General features: G+C 42.1%; 1 protein-coding gene across 6 annotated transcripts in view; it reads right to left on the bottom strand.

Annotated features, from left to right (window-relative positions):
• LOC148021917 (protein DETOXIFICATION 46, chloroplastic-like) overlaps positions 1 to 21,008 on the bottom strand; it is a 69,935-nt gene that overhangs the window by 21,830 nt on the left and 27,097 nt on the right. For all 6 annotated transcript variants that reach the window (XR_015694419.1, XR_015694418.1, XM_087697448.1 and 3 more), the window contains exon 5: positions 8,006 to 8,061. Coding sequence is in view for 4 of the 6 variants with exons in the window: in XM_087697448.1 (XP_087553574.1) it covers positions 8,006 to 8,061 (56 nt within the window). In the remaining 2 variants the exon portion in view is untranslated. The remainder of the gene's footprint in view (positions 1 to 8,005; positions 8,062 to 21,008) is intronic.

Genomic DNA, 21,008 nt, shown 5'->3' with positions numbered 1-21,008 from the left:
GGAATCTACCCTGATGCAGAGCACTACATGGACTGCATCCATGCCTTCATATCTCCAGCCTGTTCTTGCAACCTGCCTGAGTGAAATAGGGCTGTGCAAACCCTGACTGAGTAGCGCGATAGTCTACCTGTTTTGTGGCTCCTGTCTGCTGAGTACTGACTCCTGCCTGCTGTATACTGACTGTCTGCCCAGGTTAAAGAACCCTGCCCTTGACTGCGTACTGACTGACCGTTATAGAACAGCTCGCCTGACTGTAAGCATGAACCTGGACCTGAATTGCTGCTGCTGCATCACTCCACAACAGTTCAGAGTCTGTAGCACCTGTCCCTGACTGTGGATGGGCAGATCGCACAGGTCACTTAGTGTTGCAGCTGACAGTCGAATGCACTAAGACCATTCTCTCTCTCTCTCTCTCTCTCTCTCTCTCTCTCTCTCTCTCTCTCTCTCTGCGTGAGCGCGTGCACACATGCCGATAAACATTCATGTTATTAATTACCAAAACGTGATCTCAAAATAATGCATAGAAATATTTGCATCCAGCCTTCAGGCCAACCAAGCACAATCATAGCCTTCTTGGAATACATCATGCCTTCAAGCCAACAAGACAAAATGGTAAAAGTTGTCACGAAGCCAAAAGGCTAACAAAAGAACACAATGCATGAACAAAACTCTCTAAAAAGCTATCAAGCAAAGATCTACAGGAGCGAAGGAAGGGGATCATGAAGATGGTACAACAAGGCTGGAGTGAATAGTGTCCATGCATGGAGTAGCCACCTCTCCAATAATGAGGCCAGCTAAAACTCAAAGGGCACCCCTGTCTGACAGAGCGGGCAAGGACAATTGGCTTGGTAACTCCTCCATTCAACATGACCCGCGAAGATGCTGCAACACTAATAGTATAGATCAGACGAGACATCCGGGCACCAAAGCCCATAGCAGACATAAGTTCTGCAATGAAAGACCCGTCCAGATAATCAAAAGCCTTTTCCAGGTCCAATTGAACCAGTACGACCTCCTGATTTGAATGCCTTGCATAATCAATTGCCAGTTGCACATTTAAGACATTGTGCAAAATGTTTTTGCCCTTAATAAAACCATATTGGAGAGGATGCACAATGGCAGGAAGATGCTTATGGAGGCGATTCGCCATAACTTTTGAAAAGATTTTATACATAGAACCCATCAAAGAAATTGGGCGCCACTGTTTCAACATGGATGGCGACGGAACTTCTGGAAGCAGTTTAATAAGACCGTCTTTCCAAGAGGAAGGCATAATCCCCGTTTCCCATACGCGCTGAAACAAAGCCGTCAAAGGTTTCGCGAGCTGGGTGGCAAAAAACTCAAAGAACTCATTGGTAAGACCATCCCAGCAAGGACTTTTATCCTTAGGCAAGTGTAGCAGAACATCCATGACCTCCGACTCACAAATATCTGCCTCCAGAGTAGATTGCATGTCCTGAGGAACCTGATTGCGGACCAAATCATAAAAAACTGAACGGGCATGAGTAATTTGGCCTGAAGGCGGAGAAGTAGAACCAAGAAGGTTGAGGAAATAATTTCTACACATATTCACAATCATCTGCGGATCAAGAACCATTTGACCTTCTTCATCCTGGAGCCTCGTCATATTCTCTCGAGCAGGAGACGCATGGAGAGCTCGAAAAAACTTATGGGTCTGACAAGCACTGTCTTGCAAAGTGCCCATCAGCTGTTGCAATTTGACCTGCTGATAGGATTTCAACTGAAACTCTTTAATAAGATCAGCCAGACGCGTTGCCAGTGATAGCAGAAATGCGTCATCGGGAGTGTCCACCAGCAAAGAACGAACCAAAGCCAGCAGTTCCTCGGCTGCTTGTCGGCGCCGCCGACAAAGAGAGGCATGATGGATCCCATACTGGCGAGCAACCCGCTGCACATTGGAGAGCAATCGTTGAAAGGAAGCAGTGCCCTGGGATGAGAAATCCAATAAGAACCGATCAATCAATTGCTGCATATAGCCCTGGAAGATTGCATGCTTCAAATAAGACGAGTTGAAACGCAACAGGAGTCTATCCAGAAATTGCTTGAAAGGAGCAATTGGTTGTGCAAGGAGCTCAAGCTGCAGAGGGAAATGATCCGACAATGCATATTGTTGTAACACTTTCATTTCGAGCATCTCAGGAAGGAAATCATCATCCTGCATGATGTAAATGCGGTCTAACCGCAACCATGTTGTGGCATACTGGGCAGAATGGAAGGTAAACCCTGTAGAAGAAGGATACAGCCAAGACCAGAGATCTTGCTTAAGAACGGCAAAATTCAACTGCTGCCACGTACGTCTTTCCGGCGCATCCATGATTGAATGTTCTGATGTGGACTGTAAAGAATCAACACACATATTAAAATCCCCCATCAAAAAACCCCGTCTGCCAAGGGACAAGGAACTCTGCAAGGTATGCCAAAGCTCCCGACGAGAGAGAGGATCATTCGGAGCATAGAGGCCAAGTAACCATAAGATCTCTCCTTCGAATAAAATTTCAATCACCACAAAGCGGCCATGTACATCATTCTTGATAAGAACCGGCTGATATTTTTCATGTACAATCATAAGCACACCAAAATATTGCCTGGTATGTGTCCCTGCATAGAACAAACGAAAACCATGGCAATCCACAACTTTACCCGCTTCACTATGACTCTTGTGTTCAACAGGACACAAGACATCCCACTGATTCTCATGCAATATTGTCCACATGGCATGTTGCTTGTGGCGAGAACAAATTCCTCGCACATTCCACGTAGCTATCTTCATGTGGATGCAAAAGAGGATCGGGTACGAGGCACAGCTTGCCTCGATGAGACCTTTTCGGCGAGAATGTCTAGTACACCCTCATCCAAGAAATCAGCTAACACGGCAAAAGAGTTCTGACGACCAGATTTGGAAGTGGATGGCATATCCGCTGACTTGGGGATGGAGCGGGGATAACGACGATCCCATGGGGTAATGACATTACCTCGAGTATCAAAAGCCAACTTAGCGGGTGGACCCTTAGGACCATTTGAAGACACTCTCCTAGCTGTCTGTTGATGGGGAGCAGAGGAAACCATAGCAGGAGCAGAGTGCTCTGAAGACATCATTTCTCTCCTGCGCATATACGTACCAATGGAATCTGGTGAGGCAACAGGCACAGTATCCATCATGCCAACAGCATGCTTGTTGCCTTTTTTCGCGTGTACATCTACCCAGTCATTGCCACCAGAATCCAAACCCAAGACCTGTTGTTTACCTTTATTCAAAACTTTAGGTGGCTGGGTGGCATCTTGCAATGGCGCATCACACATCATATCTTCCATGGGCTGCGCAACATGCTCGGCATCTGAAGTGTGGTGCTTCTCCGGGCATTCAACCATAAAATGCCCCAATTTTCCACATGAAAAGCAATGTCCTGCAAAGTTGCCCCATTTCAAACAAAAATGTAAAGGATGCATGCCAGAGCAGTTAATGCATAACCAAGCAGGCCTTTTTCGAGCAGTGTCCCATAACATACACAAGCGGTTGCAATTCATGGCCCTTAGGCTTGGGGGGACCAGAACAGTGCCCACAGCAGCCATGGCGTCTTTTAACAGTGGCCAATAAACAGTCGGACAGTTTTCCACTTCAACCCACACAGGGCATTCACGTTGCAGCAGACACTGAAAATCTGCCATGGGGCGCCATGGCACCACATGGACCAGACGGCGATCAACGAACAATGGCAGTTTAGACAGAAGAGCAGCACGGTGTATCTCTGATTTCAACAGCACCTCAAAAAAACCCCGGGGGCCAACAAAAATCTCTTCAACACATTCCTCTTGTAGCAGACTGTGCAGCCACTGGCGAATACGGGAAAGCAGCGGGATCCTACCAGTGAAAAAAAGTATCACAGCACGTTCATAGAACACTGAAAAGGAACGCAAGACATATTTCGGATCCACAGTGGCTTCCAGAACATCTTCCGTTGCAAAGTCCGAAAAGACTTCCTGATTATGTTGAACATAATCGCCCAGCAAAGTGTTAGCAAACTCCAACAGGTGCTCCCAATCAACCTCCTGGGCGTCCACAGAATCAGAAGCAACCTGAGCATCTCTCTCTCTCTCTCTCTCTCTCTCTCTCTCTCTCTCTCTCTCTCTCTCTCTCTCTCTCTCTCTCTCTCTCTCTCTCTCTCTCTCTCTCTCTCTCTCTCTCTCTCTCTCAGATAATTGAATTAAGTGGCAATATTTACATCAGACCATCAAGTCAACTAAGAAAAACAAAACAAACACAAATCAAGCCGAAAGGCCTCTTAAGACCATAACGCACAAATATCACACACAAAGGACAGCCAGCCTAGAGCGAACAATATCCAACCAAGGAGCATCAATGTCAAGAAGAACCAAGTCGGCTAAAACCATAGAGGAGATCTACCATAACAATAAACCACGAACACGGGCCACATGACCATGGATACCCGAGGCAAAATCAAAAATGAAGGCATTTCGAGCATGCTAAATATGCCTTCTATGTCCGCCTTGCAATGAGATCATTGCTGCCTTTTCCATTTTCTTAGATGGATAGCTCTCTGGCATCTCTCTCTCTCTCTCTCTCTCTCTCTCTCTCTCTCTCTCTCTCTCTCTCTCTCTCTCTCTCTCTCTCTCTCTCTCTCTCTCTCTCTCTATATATATATATATATATATATATATATACACACACTCAATGCGCTAGTTAGTCCTGAACCTCTTAAGAGTGAAGCTCTCTCTCTCTAACCCTAAGCTCAAGCTTTCTTGAGGCTTCCCTCATTTTTCAAGCTGAACCTCAATGTCATATATATATATATATATGACACTCAATGCACTAGTTAGCCCTGAACCTCTTAAGAGTGAAGCTCTCTCTCTCTAACTCCTAAGCTCTCAAGCTTTCTTGAGGCTTCCCTCATTTTTCAAGCTCCCAAGTTTTGTCCTACCCCTCACAAGAGGGGGGTAGGACTCTCTCTCTCTCTCTCTCTCTCTCTCTCTCTCTCTCTCTCTCTCATGCACTAGTAAGTCCTGAACCTCTTAAGCCTGAAGCTCTCTCTCTCTAACACCTAAGCTCTCAAGCTTTCTTGAGGCTTCCCTCATTTTTCAAGCTCTCTCCTCTCAAGTTTTGTCCTACCCCCTACAAGAGGGAGACGTAGATTGTAGCCTCTAGATACTTGCTCCTATGTCTTGTCTCTACTCTTTTCTACAAAATACTTTTGGCATGAGATCATTAATTTCAGATCATTATCTACTTGGTATCTAAACTCTCATTTCAGCTCTCCTTTGCACATCTGTTTTAAGTAGACTCTAAATGTATTAATGGTATTGTTATTAGTCTCAACCTTAAAGACGGGCCTTAAAGTTGTGTGTATAATTTTTTTGCATCAGCCATACATTCAAGATTTTTTAAGTTTAATTAGTGACATACTGAGCCTCATATAATACTAACAGACAACATAAGACATGATAATCTATCATACATCAGAGCTTATTACAGTGTAAAAACAATCCATTCAAACATCAGACCCTTGTATCGTGCACTCTTGACAAAGGAAGCCTACTGCATAGCTGCTTTATTGACGATAAAACATCAACAATTGCTGTCTTAACCTGTGTGCCTAGACCATGCTTTCTAGGCTTGCAAAAAAGGAAGCCTACTGCATAGCTTATTTATTGACCATAAAAATCCACGGTTGCTTGTCTTAACCTGTGTCCCTCGGCCATGTATTCTAGGCTTGCAAAACCTAGTCTCTAAAACCCCAGTGCTAGCTTACTCAGCAGTACATGCAAATTTTAGCACCAACTGCTAAGTACCTATTGCATTCATATGCCTTTACAAACTTAGCTACCAAACCCTAAACCTATTTGTTATTGTGTCAGACTACTTAAGAGGTGACATTATTCCTTGCTTCAACCATTTACTCAAGTCTAAACGGAAAGATCCTCACTAAAACTTTGCCCTTGAATAACATATACTTAGAGTCAACAAATCTCTCACACACACCATCAGCACAAGCACTCATTTTACCATTCTAGCTCTCATCTTTCAGCACTAGCTATGCCCTCAAGCAACCAAAATTGCTTGATCACTCAACAGACCATCAATCCCAATCACAGATATCCCAGCCTGAACTGGAAAGAGAACATGAACATGAATACTTACTTCCGAGCAAGTCAACTAAGCATATTGATTGAACATATCATCCTCGGAGATCATCCATATGTACAGCTCTGAAGGTCTGATTCTCTTCTTTTTACCTATCAATGCAACCTGCTTGCCTATATGAGACATTTTGAGAAACCATACCATGAATATGTATATCTCAGACCATCAGTCATCTGAGTGGGACACATCCATCAAAGTACACAAAAACCATAACATCTTAAGGATTTGAAAATATTTGATCATGCCAAAGAGATGATGATTGCACACTGTTGGATTAATTTCAGATTTTTACTACTCATGGCAGCTCATAACAGTGACCCTTTACCACCAACTACTTCTCATGGCATCTCATGGGTCATAACGGTGACCCTTTACCACCAACTTTTTCACCAAGTTGTTGAACATGAGACCCCAGAAAGGAGCTCCAAAACCCCAAAAAGTAATTGCAGATTTTGCAGATAACCACATAACTTTGCATGATCAATCGTACCCAGGCAGACAACCATGAGCTCCAGCATCAACTTGGAAATTACAAAGCACATTCACTCAAGTTTCACATAGGATCAACTTTTTTAGTTCTTATTATCTTTTACTTTAAAGCAAGGTTGTCAGGTACGAAAGGTACAATACGGTACGGTACGATAAAATACGGTACTAATTGGTACCTTATGATTTTATAAGGTACGATACGATATTAGTACGAAAAAAAAAACTCAGTTATTTTGGTTTATAGATAATAGAACACATGTTTAGAGCTCAAATAGCAATGTCACTGGAGTTAATAGGATGAATACATGAGGGTAACAAGGTAAAACCTCATGCACAACATGCACAATGCGCTACTAGAAGACGGATGGGAGTGTATATGTAATAAATACATCATACAACAATGCAAAGTGTAGGGTGGATAGATAAAGGGGCTCTTTATTCTTTTTGTGTGTGTGTGTGTGAGAGAGAGAGAGGGAGGCTTGGCAGTTTGGGGGAAGAGAGAGAGAGAGAGAGGGGGGGGGGGGGGGGGGGGGGAGGGATGCTCTTGGAATTGCATACTCATCTTGGAAGTTGGGGGAGAGAGAGTGAGTGAGAGAGACTTGAAATTCTGATAAGAAACATAAGGCTTAGAGATATTGTGTGGTCTAGTCTTCATAGGCAAAAAATAGCTTGTTTTTTGGTACGAATTGGTACGGATACGTGCCATACAGTACGATACGAACCGTACGGAATGAACTAGTCCGTACGTAGTACGAATGCAACTATGCTTTAAAGTTATATCATAAACGAATCACATGGCATGTCATGGTTTTCTTCTTGCTGCCCACTTTGTCATTGCCATTGCCAAAACCATAGACTTGCATCTTTTTGTGTGGCTTGTTTGCCTAATAAGATTGTCATTAAGAGTTACATCTCACAACTGCAAGCAGAGTTGACTTTAAATCAGTACAATTACTATGAATTCTGTGATGTCAGTATACAAATAACAGTGACATTCTAATCAGATAGTGTATCTTGTTGTGCTTATAATCAAGTAACTTTTCCCAGTTCTTATTTGGCACAAGCTTCTTGTCATTACCTTGCCTATTATAAACGAAATTTACAACTCAGACCATCAATCACCATATAGAATCAGACCTCTGATTACTGACCAACCTTCTACATGAATCGACCCTCTATTAGGTGCTTCACCACAAAAACTTTATCTTATATCTTCAATTAGAAATGGAATATCATTCCCATGTGTTCCAGGTCAGTAAGAAAAATCTACATATCCCTTTCTTCTTTTAGTTGCAGTACAGATTTAGAGCTCAAACGCAAGCATCCTTATAACGCTACCTTGCACTCTGTGCGACAAGTCCAACCAACACAATAGGCCATGCCAAGCCCCTAATCTGCATGAAACAAAATGGGAAAAGAGAAGATACAATATTTCAGGTATAGTAGAAAAAACTTATTAGCATACAATACCACATGCCATCCATGTTTGGTGTGCAGATTATAAACAATTCGTGAACAGTAGCTTTTGTGCATTGACTAGTGTAGATATATAGCATTTTAAAAGACTATAATATTAGCTCATGCTCAGCAGGTCTGAAGTAGGCATACATGCATTTGATCTAATCATCCCATAGGTAAGATTGAGGCAAGACATAAGGCCATAATGATTTTCAATCAGGCTCAAAATATGTACTGAGATGCAATTTTGTATTTTCCCTTTCTGATATTTTAGAAAATTTCCCTCATGAGAGAAAATGTGATGTTGAAATGCCCAATCAACCCTCTGGATTATCAAGACCTCAGGCTATATTAATCTTTGAACAGAGTAACTAAGATGCATAATGCCACCTAAAGTACCAATAGCTGAGGTAGAGATGGAGAAAGTAGGAAAGAGGGTGACACATTGGAAGACATGGGCAGCACTTCCATTCACCATGTAATGATCCTCCTATTAGGTGCCATTGATTCAATAGCCTAGGAACCAAAAACTTCATCCATATAAGACGAGTGCTCAAGGCAATCCAACCTTCACTCCATGCACCTCCTACAGTTGGCAACCTCCCCCTGAAGTTGGGAGGCCTCAAGCATGATAAAGACATCTAGCTTACTGGAACAGTGACCACTTGACAAAGGACTGCCACCGCCACTAAAAACTTCATCCATAAATACAACCAAATGCTTGAGGCCATCAAACACTCATTCCAGACACCTCCCCATTTCTGCCAACGTTCCCCAAAGTTGGGAGACCATCAAGCATGATGAAGGCATCTAGGTTTGTTAAAGAATGACCACTTGACAAAGGACTGCCACCACCATGTTTGTTACCTCCACTTGTGAGACAAGCTCTTCAAACAAGGCCTTTTTCATGAAGAAGCAAACTATAAACCCTCATACTACTGCTGTGAACAAGAAGTGAGATTTTGAATCCTCCAAACTCAATTTGCCACACGAAAGCTTTAACAAAGCACTAAACTATGGCATGACGACATGACCCATTTGACCTGATGCATGATGATGTATCAGTGGGTGTGAGTATTGATGGTGAATCATTAGTATGAGATTTTGGTCCTTGTACAAAATGTAAATTTTCTGTGCACAAATTTACATTGGCTTGTCAATCTTGGGCTCTTCAGTTTTTCACTTGGTCAAAGTGTTGATTCTGATATAGAGAAAGAACATTAGTATCCCCAAACTCAAATAACTAAAAATAAGAAACCTAAGGGTGGAAAATATCATGCTGCTCATATATTAGAGCAGTGATTACAAGGTATAGAAAGGGAAAATCCAAATACCATTCCAAAAACATAACATGCTGAAAGAACTCAGCATAAGTAACTTGTAAGGATGAAGAAGAGACCATATTTATGTCATGTGACCAAATAACTTTGCAAGAATGGTCAACCAATGCTTTGCTCTATCAAGAAAGCCTTGGGCACAACTCCCTCCCACCTAGTTCCCCTTAGATATGTCAACATCAATGGTCAACGGGATAAAGTACAATCATTTTACATGCAAGATTTTTCCTATAGGTTATGCCAAGATAGATCATCTTCTGCAATTAGTTACCTGCCTTGGGTTCTTAACAAGTCCAAGAATCTTGCTTGAAAATAACCTAGCCAATAGAAGCACTAGCCACATCAAAAAGCGCATTACAAAAGCAAATTACGAGTATCATAATTACATCAAAATCATATGATGGATGCATTGTTCCAAGAAAATCAATCTTCCAAGTTGAGAACAACCAATGTAGTGGATAGGCTTGTGGGGCAATCACTATTAAGAAAGTAGCTCTAGCACAAGATAATTTCCTTGAAGCTCCTAGGGCCTCCTAACATGAGATGCAACTTGCCTTTGACCTCCCATACATCCCCATAAGATTTCCATGATGGGGATTGTTTCATAGCTCATGACTTGCATCTTCAGCCCTCAAATGTGCCAAAATCATCCATGGTGTAGTCCAACCCATCTATCTTGAACTCCTATATTCCATATCCACTAGGGACAAAGATGGCTTTCTACCATGAGCATCTTTTCCCTATCTAGCTTTGTCATTCACTTGAGATACATTGATAAACACCTCTCTCACAGAGTACAATGTGCCATTGGTTGGCCAAATTTTCACCTCTTCACACTAATTTTAATTAGGCACATCACTATGGAGCACATTCCCTCCCTTTTTTGCATTCGCCAAGACTGCCAACTTGAGCTAGACACTTAGAGCTACATAGGAGGTGCCCAATGTACTATGAGATTAAACAATGCTTCCATTGCCTATTTCAATAAGAATTTCAACCACTGTCCATGGCCCAATGGTCCATGTCCCTACCTGGGTACTATTAGAGGATCCAAATGATACCGGCACGTCATCTAGCTGACCAGCCCAACATTTAAGCCCATACATGCTAGATAGAACCATGCCAAATATCCTAGGATTATAATAATCCTCTTCTTTCTCCTAGCTACTCAAATAATTAGCTTTACAATATCTAGCAAATATATTAAGTCCCTAATTATGGTTTGTATCCTTGCTTGAGATACTGTTGGAGAATCAAAATGATACTTTCACACATTGAGCTTCCCAACCCTAACACTTAAGCCCAACATCATTTGAGAAGTTGTATCTATATTGCACACTAGAAGTACTCCCTTTCTCACATCCTCTATTATAGTTCTCATGCCCCTAAGGCACTATAGTCTCTCCCTCTCAATCTCCAATGGTACCTCCTAGAATGCATACCAATCTCCAACTAAGGCAGCAACCTATCTAGAGAACCTCAACCAAAAAAGAGTAAGTCTTTTTTCCAAATAGTGTGGTCCAACTCTCATCCAAAATACTAATTGAAGAGAACAGCCCACCTCCTCTTCTCTTCTGCTATGGTTGGTGGTAGTTGGTGGAGCCCAAATGAAACCAATGTCCATGCTCTGGTAAAAGTAGCTGCAAATTTAGTCTCAAAACTCCTCCCTAAGTCACTAGTTTGAATCTTCTGCAAGATCCAATGAATGCTAGGCTGCCATGGTCCTCCATGTGTAGGTGTTATAGACTGAAGAGCGCATAGCAAAAGTTGCTTCCAAGGCTCCTTCTATGGAAGCAAACCCCTAACAATTAGCTTAACCAATAAGGCTTTGATCTCTCTCTTTGGATCTATGTAGCCTCTTGTAGAGCTAGGCCGTACAATAATAGCCCAATCCGCCTATGTCCTACCAAGGCTCCCATCTCCTCCTCACCAAATGATGTGTCCTAGCTAGGCTCCCATTTCCTCCTCACCAAATAATGTTCCTAATGAGACACTTCACTTCGCCAACGCATGACATAAAGAATGCCAAGCCATAATTGATGTGCCACATGGTCACAATAACAATATGTTTGGCAAGTACCAGTGTCCTTGCTAATCAAGGCCCACTAGAGCTCCAATAAAAGAGCTTATGTCGAATGCACAAAAAGGAGGTACTAATTGCTGCTCTAAAGTAATGCAATCCCCACATGGCATCCAAGACATCTCACAAGCACCCCAACATAGAACCCATGTGAAATCTGTTGAGCTAAAACACGCTTTATAGCTGATAAGCATGTTTAAACAGACCCAAAACACGCTTAATTAATGAAAAACGCAAATTTGGTGCATGATTCAAAAGAGTTTCAGTGGTCCCCCAAAACTCTAATTTTGTGGGGCACCCTTCAAAATCTATAAATAGGCTAGCTGCCCACCATTCAGCCTCATCCTTTGGTGCAGGTTTCTCACTCTACCCTATAGATTTTAGGCATCAACCACCTACCATTTAGTGTCATCACTGACTGCAGCCCATCACTATCCAACTCTAGGCAGCCTATTTTCAGCATCGCCCTGCTATTTGGAGGTCTCCATCTACTACATCATTATAGCACCTGATCAGCCTCCCTTTTCAGCATCTAGTACCAAGTGACAAACTTCTGCCATCTCTTGGTCCAAAGCAATTTCTACAACACATGCGTTTTTGTTGTCCAGTAGGCCATCTACATCAACAAACACCTCTCCTATTGTCGCCTCAGTTCCCTGACACTCTTGTGATCAGCGTTTGGTGTTCTCGCACTCCAACAATCCGATTAGTGGTCACAGCACTTGGGATCTGTCTCCAATGGATATCACTCTCCGATAATGCATTGCTTTGCCCTTGGGCATTCTGTACACTCTTACATTCATTACAGCATTCATTCACTTCTGAGTTTCTTCTCTGTGTTTGAGTTTTGAGATTTTTCATTTTGCGTTTTGCATTTAGGGTTTGAGTTTTTGCTTGTCTCTATCTAAGACTTTGTGTTTCTGTGTTTCCTCAGCGGAAACCCTAACATATCTTCACTTGGTATCAAAGCCAATGCTCTTCTAAAGAGTATCCTCCGGCGATTGTGGAGGCTAGTCTTTATGCAAGACTCTCTTTATGCAACTCGATTTTGACTCGTAATGTCTCAAGCATCTTCTTCTTCCAATCGTATGACGCCCTATCAAGCTTCTCCATAATTGGAGGCTTTGAGAACGATTATGGTCTCGAGAAGAAGGTAGACACACCTTTACCATTACCATCTTCTTTTTTTCGTTTTAGTCATCTTGCAAATGAAGAGTTTGAGGAGTACATATGCATCACCTCTAGTTCACTTTATACTCCTCCAGCAGGTACTACTATTCTGTTTGGACAAATTGGTAAGACTAGCTATCTATTGGTCTTGGAGGGACCACAACATTCGGCACGTGTGGCAATCCATCTCCTTTATCTCAGTCAGGCCTTATGTTAGCTCAAGGTTGTCACATTCGATAGCATCCAATTAGTATAATTTGATACTAGTACAATACTAATCGGACTAATAAATCTTGGACCTACATTCAATGTTACATCCGATGAAAAAAAAATACATATAATTTTAAGTCTATGCTTAATGCTTAGACTTAACATAAACTTGGAGATTCAAGTCAAAAGAAAGTGCAAAAGAGAGTTGAAACAAGTCTCAGGAGTCAAGACCCAAGAGTATAGTATAAATAATAAAACCAACAACTTTAGTATCAATCAAATGTACAATCTTATACAAAAAGTATACAAAAATGGATTGAGATAAAAGCCATCATCCACTGCCCAATCTAAATCAAGATACATAATTACTCTAAGTGCATATATCACTCTTAACATTGAAGGTGGAAGCATCCTCATCGCCGCTTGAAGAGTCATCATCCTCCTCTACAAAATCACCCTCACTAATGACATTGTCCTTATCATCATACTCGATCTCTCTAAGCTCTATGTGAGGGACGGTGATAGGTGTATCCACTTGGGCCGAACTAGAAGTATTTCTCGAGCCACTCCCACATCTCGTGTAGCATCTAAGGGCCCCATGAGCATCATAGACAACCGATTTAGATATCGAAGAGTAAGCTCCATCACTACCGGCGCAAGGAAAAATAACAACACGGGCATCGCATGCACAAGTACAAGAGACCCACCGGTCTATCTCCTCGAGCTCCAAGTAAAGCTCCCTAAATATTTGATTCTCCTCCAAGTCTCTCTCGCGAGTCACACTTTTAAGTATGATAAAGGAGAGCCTAAGTGAATCCACATTCACATATACATTTAAAAATAAAAAACTTAGATTAAATAAATGAAACTTCTCTAAACATATTTTATAATTTATTGATAAAGTTATAAACTAAAAAGTAGAAAAAATAAATATACGATACTTGCCTTACTATAGACATCTCGTGCATATTGCGTAGCATGTGTAAACTGATGCAACAATCAATTAGACATTCCAATTGCTATGTACTAAGCTTATTACGAATTTTGGTGTGCAGGGAATATGCGGATCAATTCCTATCACATGCATCCAATAAACAATCCTAAACCATGTGAAGAGAAAATAAGTTTAAACTTCAAACTTACAAGTTGTAACTAGAATCAAATCAAAAAAGAGAAGAGATTTTCAAACTTGTGCAAGAATGCATAAGGCCAATGTTTGAAGGTAGGGCAATTGGTAGACAAATGCTCTCCAACAAATGGTAGATGCGAAAGCAGCGTCCCTTTGATCGCTATAATTGATGAGCTCTTGGAGAAAGGCACCATGGTGCTCTTCCGCCAAAGCCTTTGGAAGAAATGCATCATGATTAGCAAGGACATTGTAATCCATGAAGAGAGAGGGTTTTTAAAAGCGGAATACAAGAGTACTGCGAATCCATATATGGATCGCTTCATCCACTCCCATCTCTTCTTTGTTAAAAAGAGAATATCATCTCTTTTAGAGATAGTATCCAAGATGTCACTACAATAGGTGTAAAAGAATAGAGATTCAGAGGGAGATTTAGAGGTGAAATTTAAAAACAAAAAGAGTGAGACAATGTGAATTATAAATTCTAAAACTAAAAATAAATATGAATTATTTTTTTAAAGAAAATAAAAAGAATGCCATGAAAAAGATACCTCCCCATCCAAGATAGTCAATCATTGTATCTCCTCCATCGCATTTGCCATGAGATGATAGAGGAGGCCAATAGTAGTCCCCTCCATATCGGCCATGCAAAGCACCTTGTAGATGGGAGTAACGGCAATGACAATGGCTCTCACATCCATCCAAAATTCCTCCTTTAAGCAAAGCCTTTGAACAACATTTAATTCCACTTGGCTTGATGTGGACTCCCCTTTAAGCCACTCCTAAAACTCATCCAATACAATCATTTTTTGTAGCTTATTGTAAATGTCATAGAGACGCTCAAGGAAAAGCCACATGGCCGCAAACCGAGCCTTCAAAGGCTTCTATCCATCAGATAAGATAGAGCATCCATACTTCGCCCAACTTCATCCTCTCTCTCTCTCCTCATCAAGTTTCTCGATACACGTGTCATTATATATGACACCGCACTATCCCTTATATGGGCCAACGGCGTGCAATCTCTATTTTTGCTTGCCTTTGCCTCTTCTTGAGAAAGGAGAGAGGACCCAAAACTTGCTCCGTTCTTTGGGTAAGAGTGCACCGCTTGAAAGGCTTTTTCTAGTCAAGATAGAAGAGGCCTCTCCAACGAAGAAAACCGAGACGCTTGCAAAGGAATCTTCTTCCACATCTGAGACCTCATGATCAAGAGAGGCCACCTCCTCACTTGCCCTTGAAAGGCCTTTCCGCCACTTCAATGGCAAGTATTTCCAACAACACTCTTTATAGACATCTTCGGGAATACTGAGACATGGTGTGGCCTCCCCTCCTAATTTCCAAAGGTGGATGACAAGGCAAGTGACGAATGAGATTTGGAGCTTTGGGCAATACTTGCATTGCCACTTGCAAGTGTTGGATTTCTCCTTCACTTGATGGAATTAGGCACAATACAAACGAAAAGCCTCATGAAGAGGGCGTGCCATTGGTTATGTATAGAGGGCCTAGAAGGTCAAGGGTGGAGCATGAGATGATTGAAGAAAGAAGTGAAAAGGGTAGAGAGCTTGAAGGAGTAGAGCACTTGAGGGAGTAGAGAGAGGCTAGAGTTTGATGAAGGAGTAAGTTAAAAGGGTTGAGAAGTTAAGGGAGGAGAGAGCTTGAGAGAGTAGGAGGAATGGAGAACTTGAAAGGAGTAGGAGAGGTGGAGAACTTGAAAGGATGAATGAGATGGAGAAAGAGGGGGGAAAGAGATGTTTATAGAAAGGGAGAGTGCTTTAGGGTTTAGGGTTTTTTTTTTTTGTTTGTGGGGGGTGGGGGGGGGGGGGGGGAGAGAGAGAGAGATTTTTCAAATTCTGAAATTTGAATGGTGGCCCATGGGAGAGGATGTGTGTATATGAGAGAAAGAGACGGATGAATCATGAGAGAGGGAGAGGTAAGAAGAGAGAGTTTTTAAGCTTGTTAGTTTAAGCTTTAAACTTTTCTCTGGAGTCTTTGTGTGAGAAAAAGAAAACCTAGAAAGAAAGAAAAGAACGAAAAGAATAGAGAGAAATAAAATAAGAGAGAAGAGAGAGAGAAGGAGAAGAAAGAAAAGAAGAAAAGAAAGCGCAGAAAAAAAGGGGGGGAAATGATCACAAAAGTGACCGTTTGACGTACGGGAGGCAAGGCGCAATCGGGCCGCGAACAGGACTAGACATGTTTAATGGGACTAGACGGGTCGAGCGGGGATCTAGGCCACATGGGACCACACATGTTAGACACGACTGGATCAGACAAGTTAACCTGTCCATCACACGTGGACAATCCTGCTTGTCCCTTCCAATTAGGCTGGTTAGAGAGACAGCAATATCACAATAATCCTTGATAAAGATTCGATACAAATTTGCAAATCCCAAAAAGCATTGAACATCTTTCATAAATGAACAAGTCTCCTATTCAAAAATAGTTTCTACCTTCTTAGGGTCCATAGAAATTCCCTTCTCAAAAATGACATATCCCAAAAACTCGACTTTATTTTAATGGAAAGAACACTTTTCCAGCTTTGTATATAAGCCTACTTTCCGCAATTTATTTAAGACTATTTTGACAAATGCTCATGCTCCTCAAAGCGGTCTTTCATTCATCACTTTCCTTTATCCTCACACAAGATCACAAGCACCACCAAGATCTATCTTGGTGAAAACTTTGGCTTTTCCAAGTCGTTCAAGGAGTTTGGAATCAAGGGAAGAGTGTAGCCATTCTTGCTAGTAATCTTATTGAGCCCTCTACAATCTAACACATATGGAGGGATCCATTTTTTTCTTGACAAATAGAATTGGAGCACCCGTTGGAGATTTTGAACAACGTATGAATCCCTTGGCAAGATTATCATCAATATATTTCCTGAGCTCTGTTGATTTATCTTGGGATAGCTTATAGATGGGCCAAAAGAAGATTGAGCCCCTTTTTAAAAATCTATTGCACAATCATAGTTGCCTCCGTACAACATACGCTATTGTTCGTACGGTACATATCCGTACAAATTCGTACATGATTTTGGGCCTATTTGGGCCACCTTGACTGCGCATCCTACGTCCCGTGTCCAATGTTTCCTACGCCCTCGCCTTTACTCCTGCACGTTCCGCCTGCCTGTGTGGCACTTTTTGGGGAGGTGGGAAGCCTTGGATACCTCATCCCACCCCCTTTTCCAGCCATGCACTCCCCCAACCCTCTTTGGATTCCTTCCAGCAGGCAACCCTCTCTTTGACCGTTGACCCCTCTTCGACTATATGAACTTTGACCCTTCTCTCGTCTACAAAAGGTGCACCTCTCCTCTATGATTCCACACCAATTTAGCAAGCACTTACCATTGTCATCTTCCTCTCTTGGATCTTGATTCTTGAATGGACTTGTGATTTGTCATTCTCAAATCTCATCTCCCATCCCCTCTTTCCCGCACCCTATCGAAGCATTTGCCATTCTCAAATCTCATCTCCCATCTCCCATCCCCTCTATCTTGCACCCTATCAAAGCATTTGCCATTCTCATCTCCCATCCCCTCTCTCTCACTCTTGCTCTTTCAACTTTACCCGAACCCTTGGGCCTCTGGAGTCTCCCTTCCTTTCAATTTTCAAGACTCAAGTTTCAAGAGTTGAGACTCAAGCATCTCTCTCTCTCTCTCTCTCTCTCTCTCTCTCTCTCTCTCTCTCTCTCGCCACTATCTGTCATCGGCACCATGACTCATGAGAAACACAAGGCCTTCAATTTACATGCGATCCATGTGGAAAGGGACACAAAGAAGTCCAACTCCCAAAATTGGACATGCAAGTATTGTGGGAAGCGCTATATAAGTGATGCAACTCAGCTTCTCCAACATCTTTCCAAGACGGAGGGGCAAGTTGCTCCATGCAAGGAGATCCCTCAAAACATTGCGGAGGAGATTCTCGCCAAGATGAGAGGGTGATCCACAAGAGGAGGAAGTGGCTTATCGGCACCAACTCCTATGCCTACTAACGACGAAGCATCAAATGTGGGCATATCTTCAACCGATGCAGGAGAGGCCTCTATATAAAATGATATGAGGACGAAAAAGATTAACGAAGAGAGGAGAGGATTGATAGAGCCCTTGATCCTATTCGGGCCGCATGGATAAAATATGGTTGCTCCATTCTCACTAACGGAAGGAGTGATCGTAAGAAACGGGGCATCATCAACATACTCGTCTCATGTTCTCATGTCCACTTGGCACTTACTTTTTATGAGTCGTAGATACCGGCAAGAGGGGGAGGAAAACGATAGGCGCATTCATCTACCGCCACATTCGACAAGCTATCATTGAGGTATACATTGCAATTTGCCTTTTAAATTTGTTTCGCTTTCTTTCATTATGATAATTGAAATTTGATTTATGCATAACTATCTATCTCCCTATTCTAATAATTAGTTTCTCTCTAGTATCTACGATCTATCTCGATTCTCTCTTTCCCTCCGGGCCGCAAGGCCCCCAACCCCCATCTCTCTTCATTCTTGAATCTTGAAAGTTGAAACTTGAAAGGTTCAAGTTTCAACTCTCTCTAGACTCTAGTCTCTTTCTCTCTCTAACCTCCAACTTCCAAGTATTGTTAGTAATAAGTATACTTACTTGTAATTTGTAAATTGTGGTTGTAGGTGGGCCCCTCAAATGTGGTGTCGAATTCTCAGTGCATGGGCTGTTTGCTTGAGGCCACGTTCCCTACGATTGTGTGGACTCCATGTGCAAGTCATTGTTTGGACTTGCTCATGGAGGACATTGGGAAGCTCAAGTGGGTGAAGAGGGTGGTCCGCAAAGCTACATCAATTGTCACATTCTTCACGGTAAAGGTAAAGGTGCTTGCGATGTATCGTGAGCATAGCACACTAGAGTTGAAGAAGCCTTCTTCAACTCGCTTTGCTTACATGCGGTTATTGCTAGAGCACCTTTATGAGGTGCGGCAATGGTGTCCACTCTATGGAATGAGTGGGATGAGTATGAGATGGAGGAGACCAAAGCCATGCAGTGCTTGTGCCTTAATGAGCAATTTTGGCAAAAAGTCTATGCCATTGTCATTGTCGTGACTTCCTTTTATAGGGTGTTACGTATGAGTGATTGCAAGGGGTCCACCATGAGCCTTCTTGTTCACTTCTTTAGAGCGGCATTGGTGGAGGCACGTGCTTATGCAGTGACCATAGAGACACAGCATGCACATGTTTTAGAGATAGCAGAGAGGAGATGGGCATGGATGCATAAGCCCATCCATGTTTTGCCGCATTGGTACATCCGGCCTACAAGTCACCGGCGGTCATGGATAATAGAGAGTTCCGTTCGAACCAGCTTGCTTATTTGACTCATGTGGTCCCTATGAATGACCACAATGCAGTACTGGAGGAGCTACGATGCTCTGCAGATCAGAGAGGGCATGTGGCTTTTGCTTCTCCCACTTGTTCGAGGAGAATGTCACTTGTGAAGCCTTTATTTTGGTGGCAAAACTTTGGATATGCCCTAGCCATGAGGGTTCTTGCCCTAGATTAGATTGCTCTTACGGTGTATATGAGAGAAACTAGAGTGTCTATTCTCTCATTCACACAAAGATTCGCAATCGGCTTTAGCACATGACAGTTAGAGCGGCTAGTCTATTGCCGCACTAACTTACGCATGATGAGGGCTATGAAGAGCATGGGTAGTCCAAAGCAAATAAAGTTTAAACACTTAACCATAACATTTAAAATTTATTGTTTTAAACTTTGAACTTTGAAGTTTATACTTTACAATTTAGACTTTAGCATTTACAATGATCAATCTTACCTACATCACTCCATTGTGTAGGTGAATGTTGATACATTTAAGTTGACGGACGACGCTCTTCTGGGTATACACAGGAGGTGGACAAGGAGGAGGAGATGATTTTTACAAAGCTCTATAGAGAGCTTATAGCAGCAGATACTCGTGACACTCGCAGTCAACGTGCTCGTGGGCGAGGAGTTCGAGTAGGTAGTAGCAAGGGCATGGTCATTCGACACCCTCCATCATCAAGGAGGGGTGGTTTAAGTGGCTTGCAGACATATGTAAGGCGGGGCTCTAGTAGCTCACATCTTGTGCCTCATGATGGCATCCCCCCCTTGCCTACACAGCCGCCACCTAGAGAGCCATCATTTGATGATGATGGTAACCTGATTACTGAGGATGAGTATGAGTGTGTCTCATCAACCAATGCCGAGAAGTCATCTTCAAACTCTCTTAATGAGCACTCCAATGATTCTGATAATGATGATGATGATGATAGTGATGCCTCATCATAGATTCATAGGTCTCTCTTTTTTGTATCAGATATACTAGACTGTTTTGCGCAGCCCATGCAACCGCGATGGTCATCCTCATGTATTCATCTTATTCTGTAATGAATGGCTATTTCCACTTTAAACATGTATTCTATGATCTATCATTTATTTGATTTACAGTTTTAGCAATTTTAAAAATCATCTTAATTTTTTTTCATACTAATATCGTATCGTGCCTTATAAAATCGTAAGGTACCATTAAGTACCATATTTTCTAGTACCGTACCGTTTCGTACCTTTCATACCTGGTTGGTATTCCAATACATATCCACATTCTTCTTTTCAAATACATCCTTGAACTCTAGATATTGAGTCAAAGCTTTCATCCTTTGGCTTCTCCATTGGAATTGCATAAATCAAAAAGGATGGATTCTTTGCTTAATGCATGAACACCCTTGCCCCAATGTATATTGGTCAAGAATTCTTCCTTTTATTATTTAGCACTAGCCTTACTTCAATCTTTCTAGACCTCCAATTGATGTTGGGGTTATGGATTTCTAGCCAAGGTAGCCCAGTAACAAGGAGACTATTTGGGGAACGGATGATATTGAAGACTATATCTAATACAAGACTCCTTACCATAACTTTATGGATTGTCTCATACCTAACATCTCTTGAAGCAAGAGGTCAACCATC

Source organism: Lygodium microphyllum, chromosome 17 (assembly GCF_053477565.2).
Source record: "Lygodium microphyllum isolate KBCC chromosome 17, Lygodium_microphyllum_v1.1.10, whole genome shotgun sequence".
NCBI lineage: Eukaryota > Viridiplantae > Streptophyta > Polypodiopsida > Schizaeales > Lygodiaceae > Lygodium > Lygodium microphyllum.
Note: the sequence above shows the minus strand (reverse complement) of the source record. Positions and strands in the feature narration are given on the sequence as shown.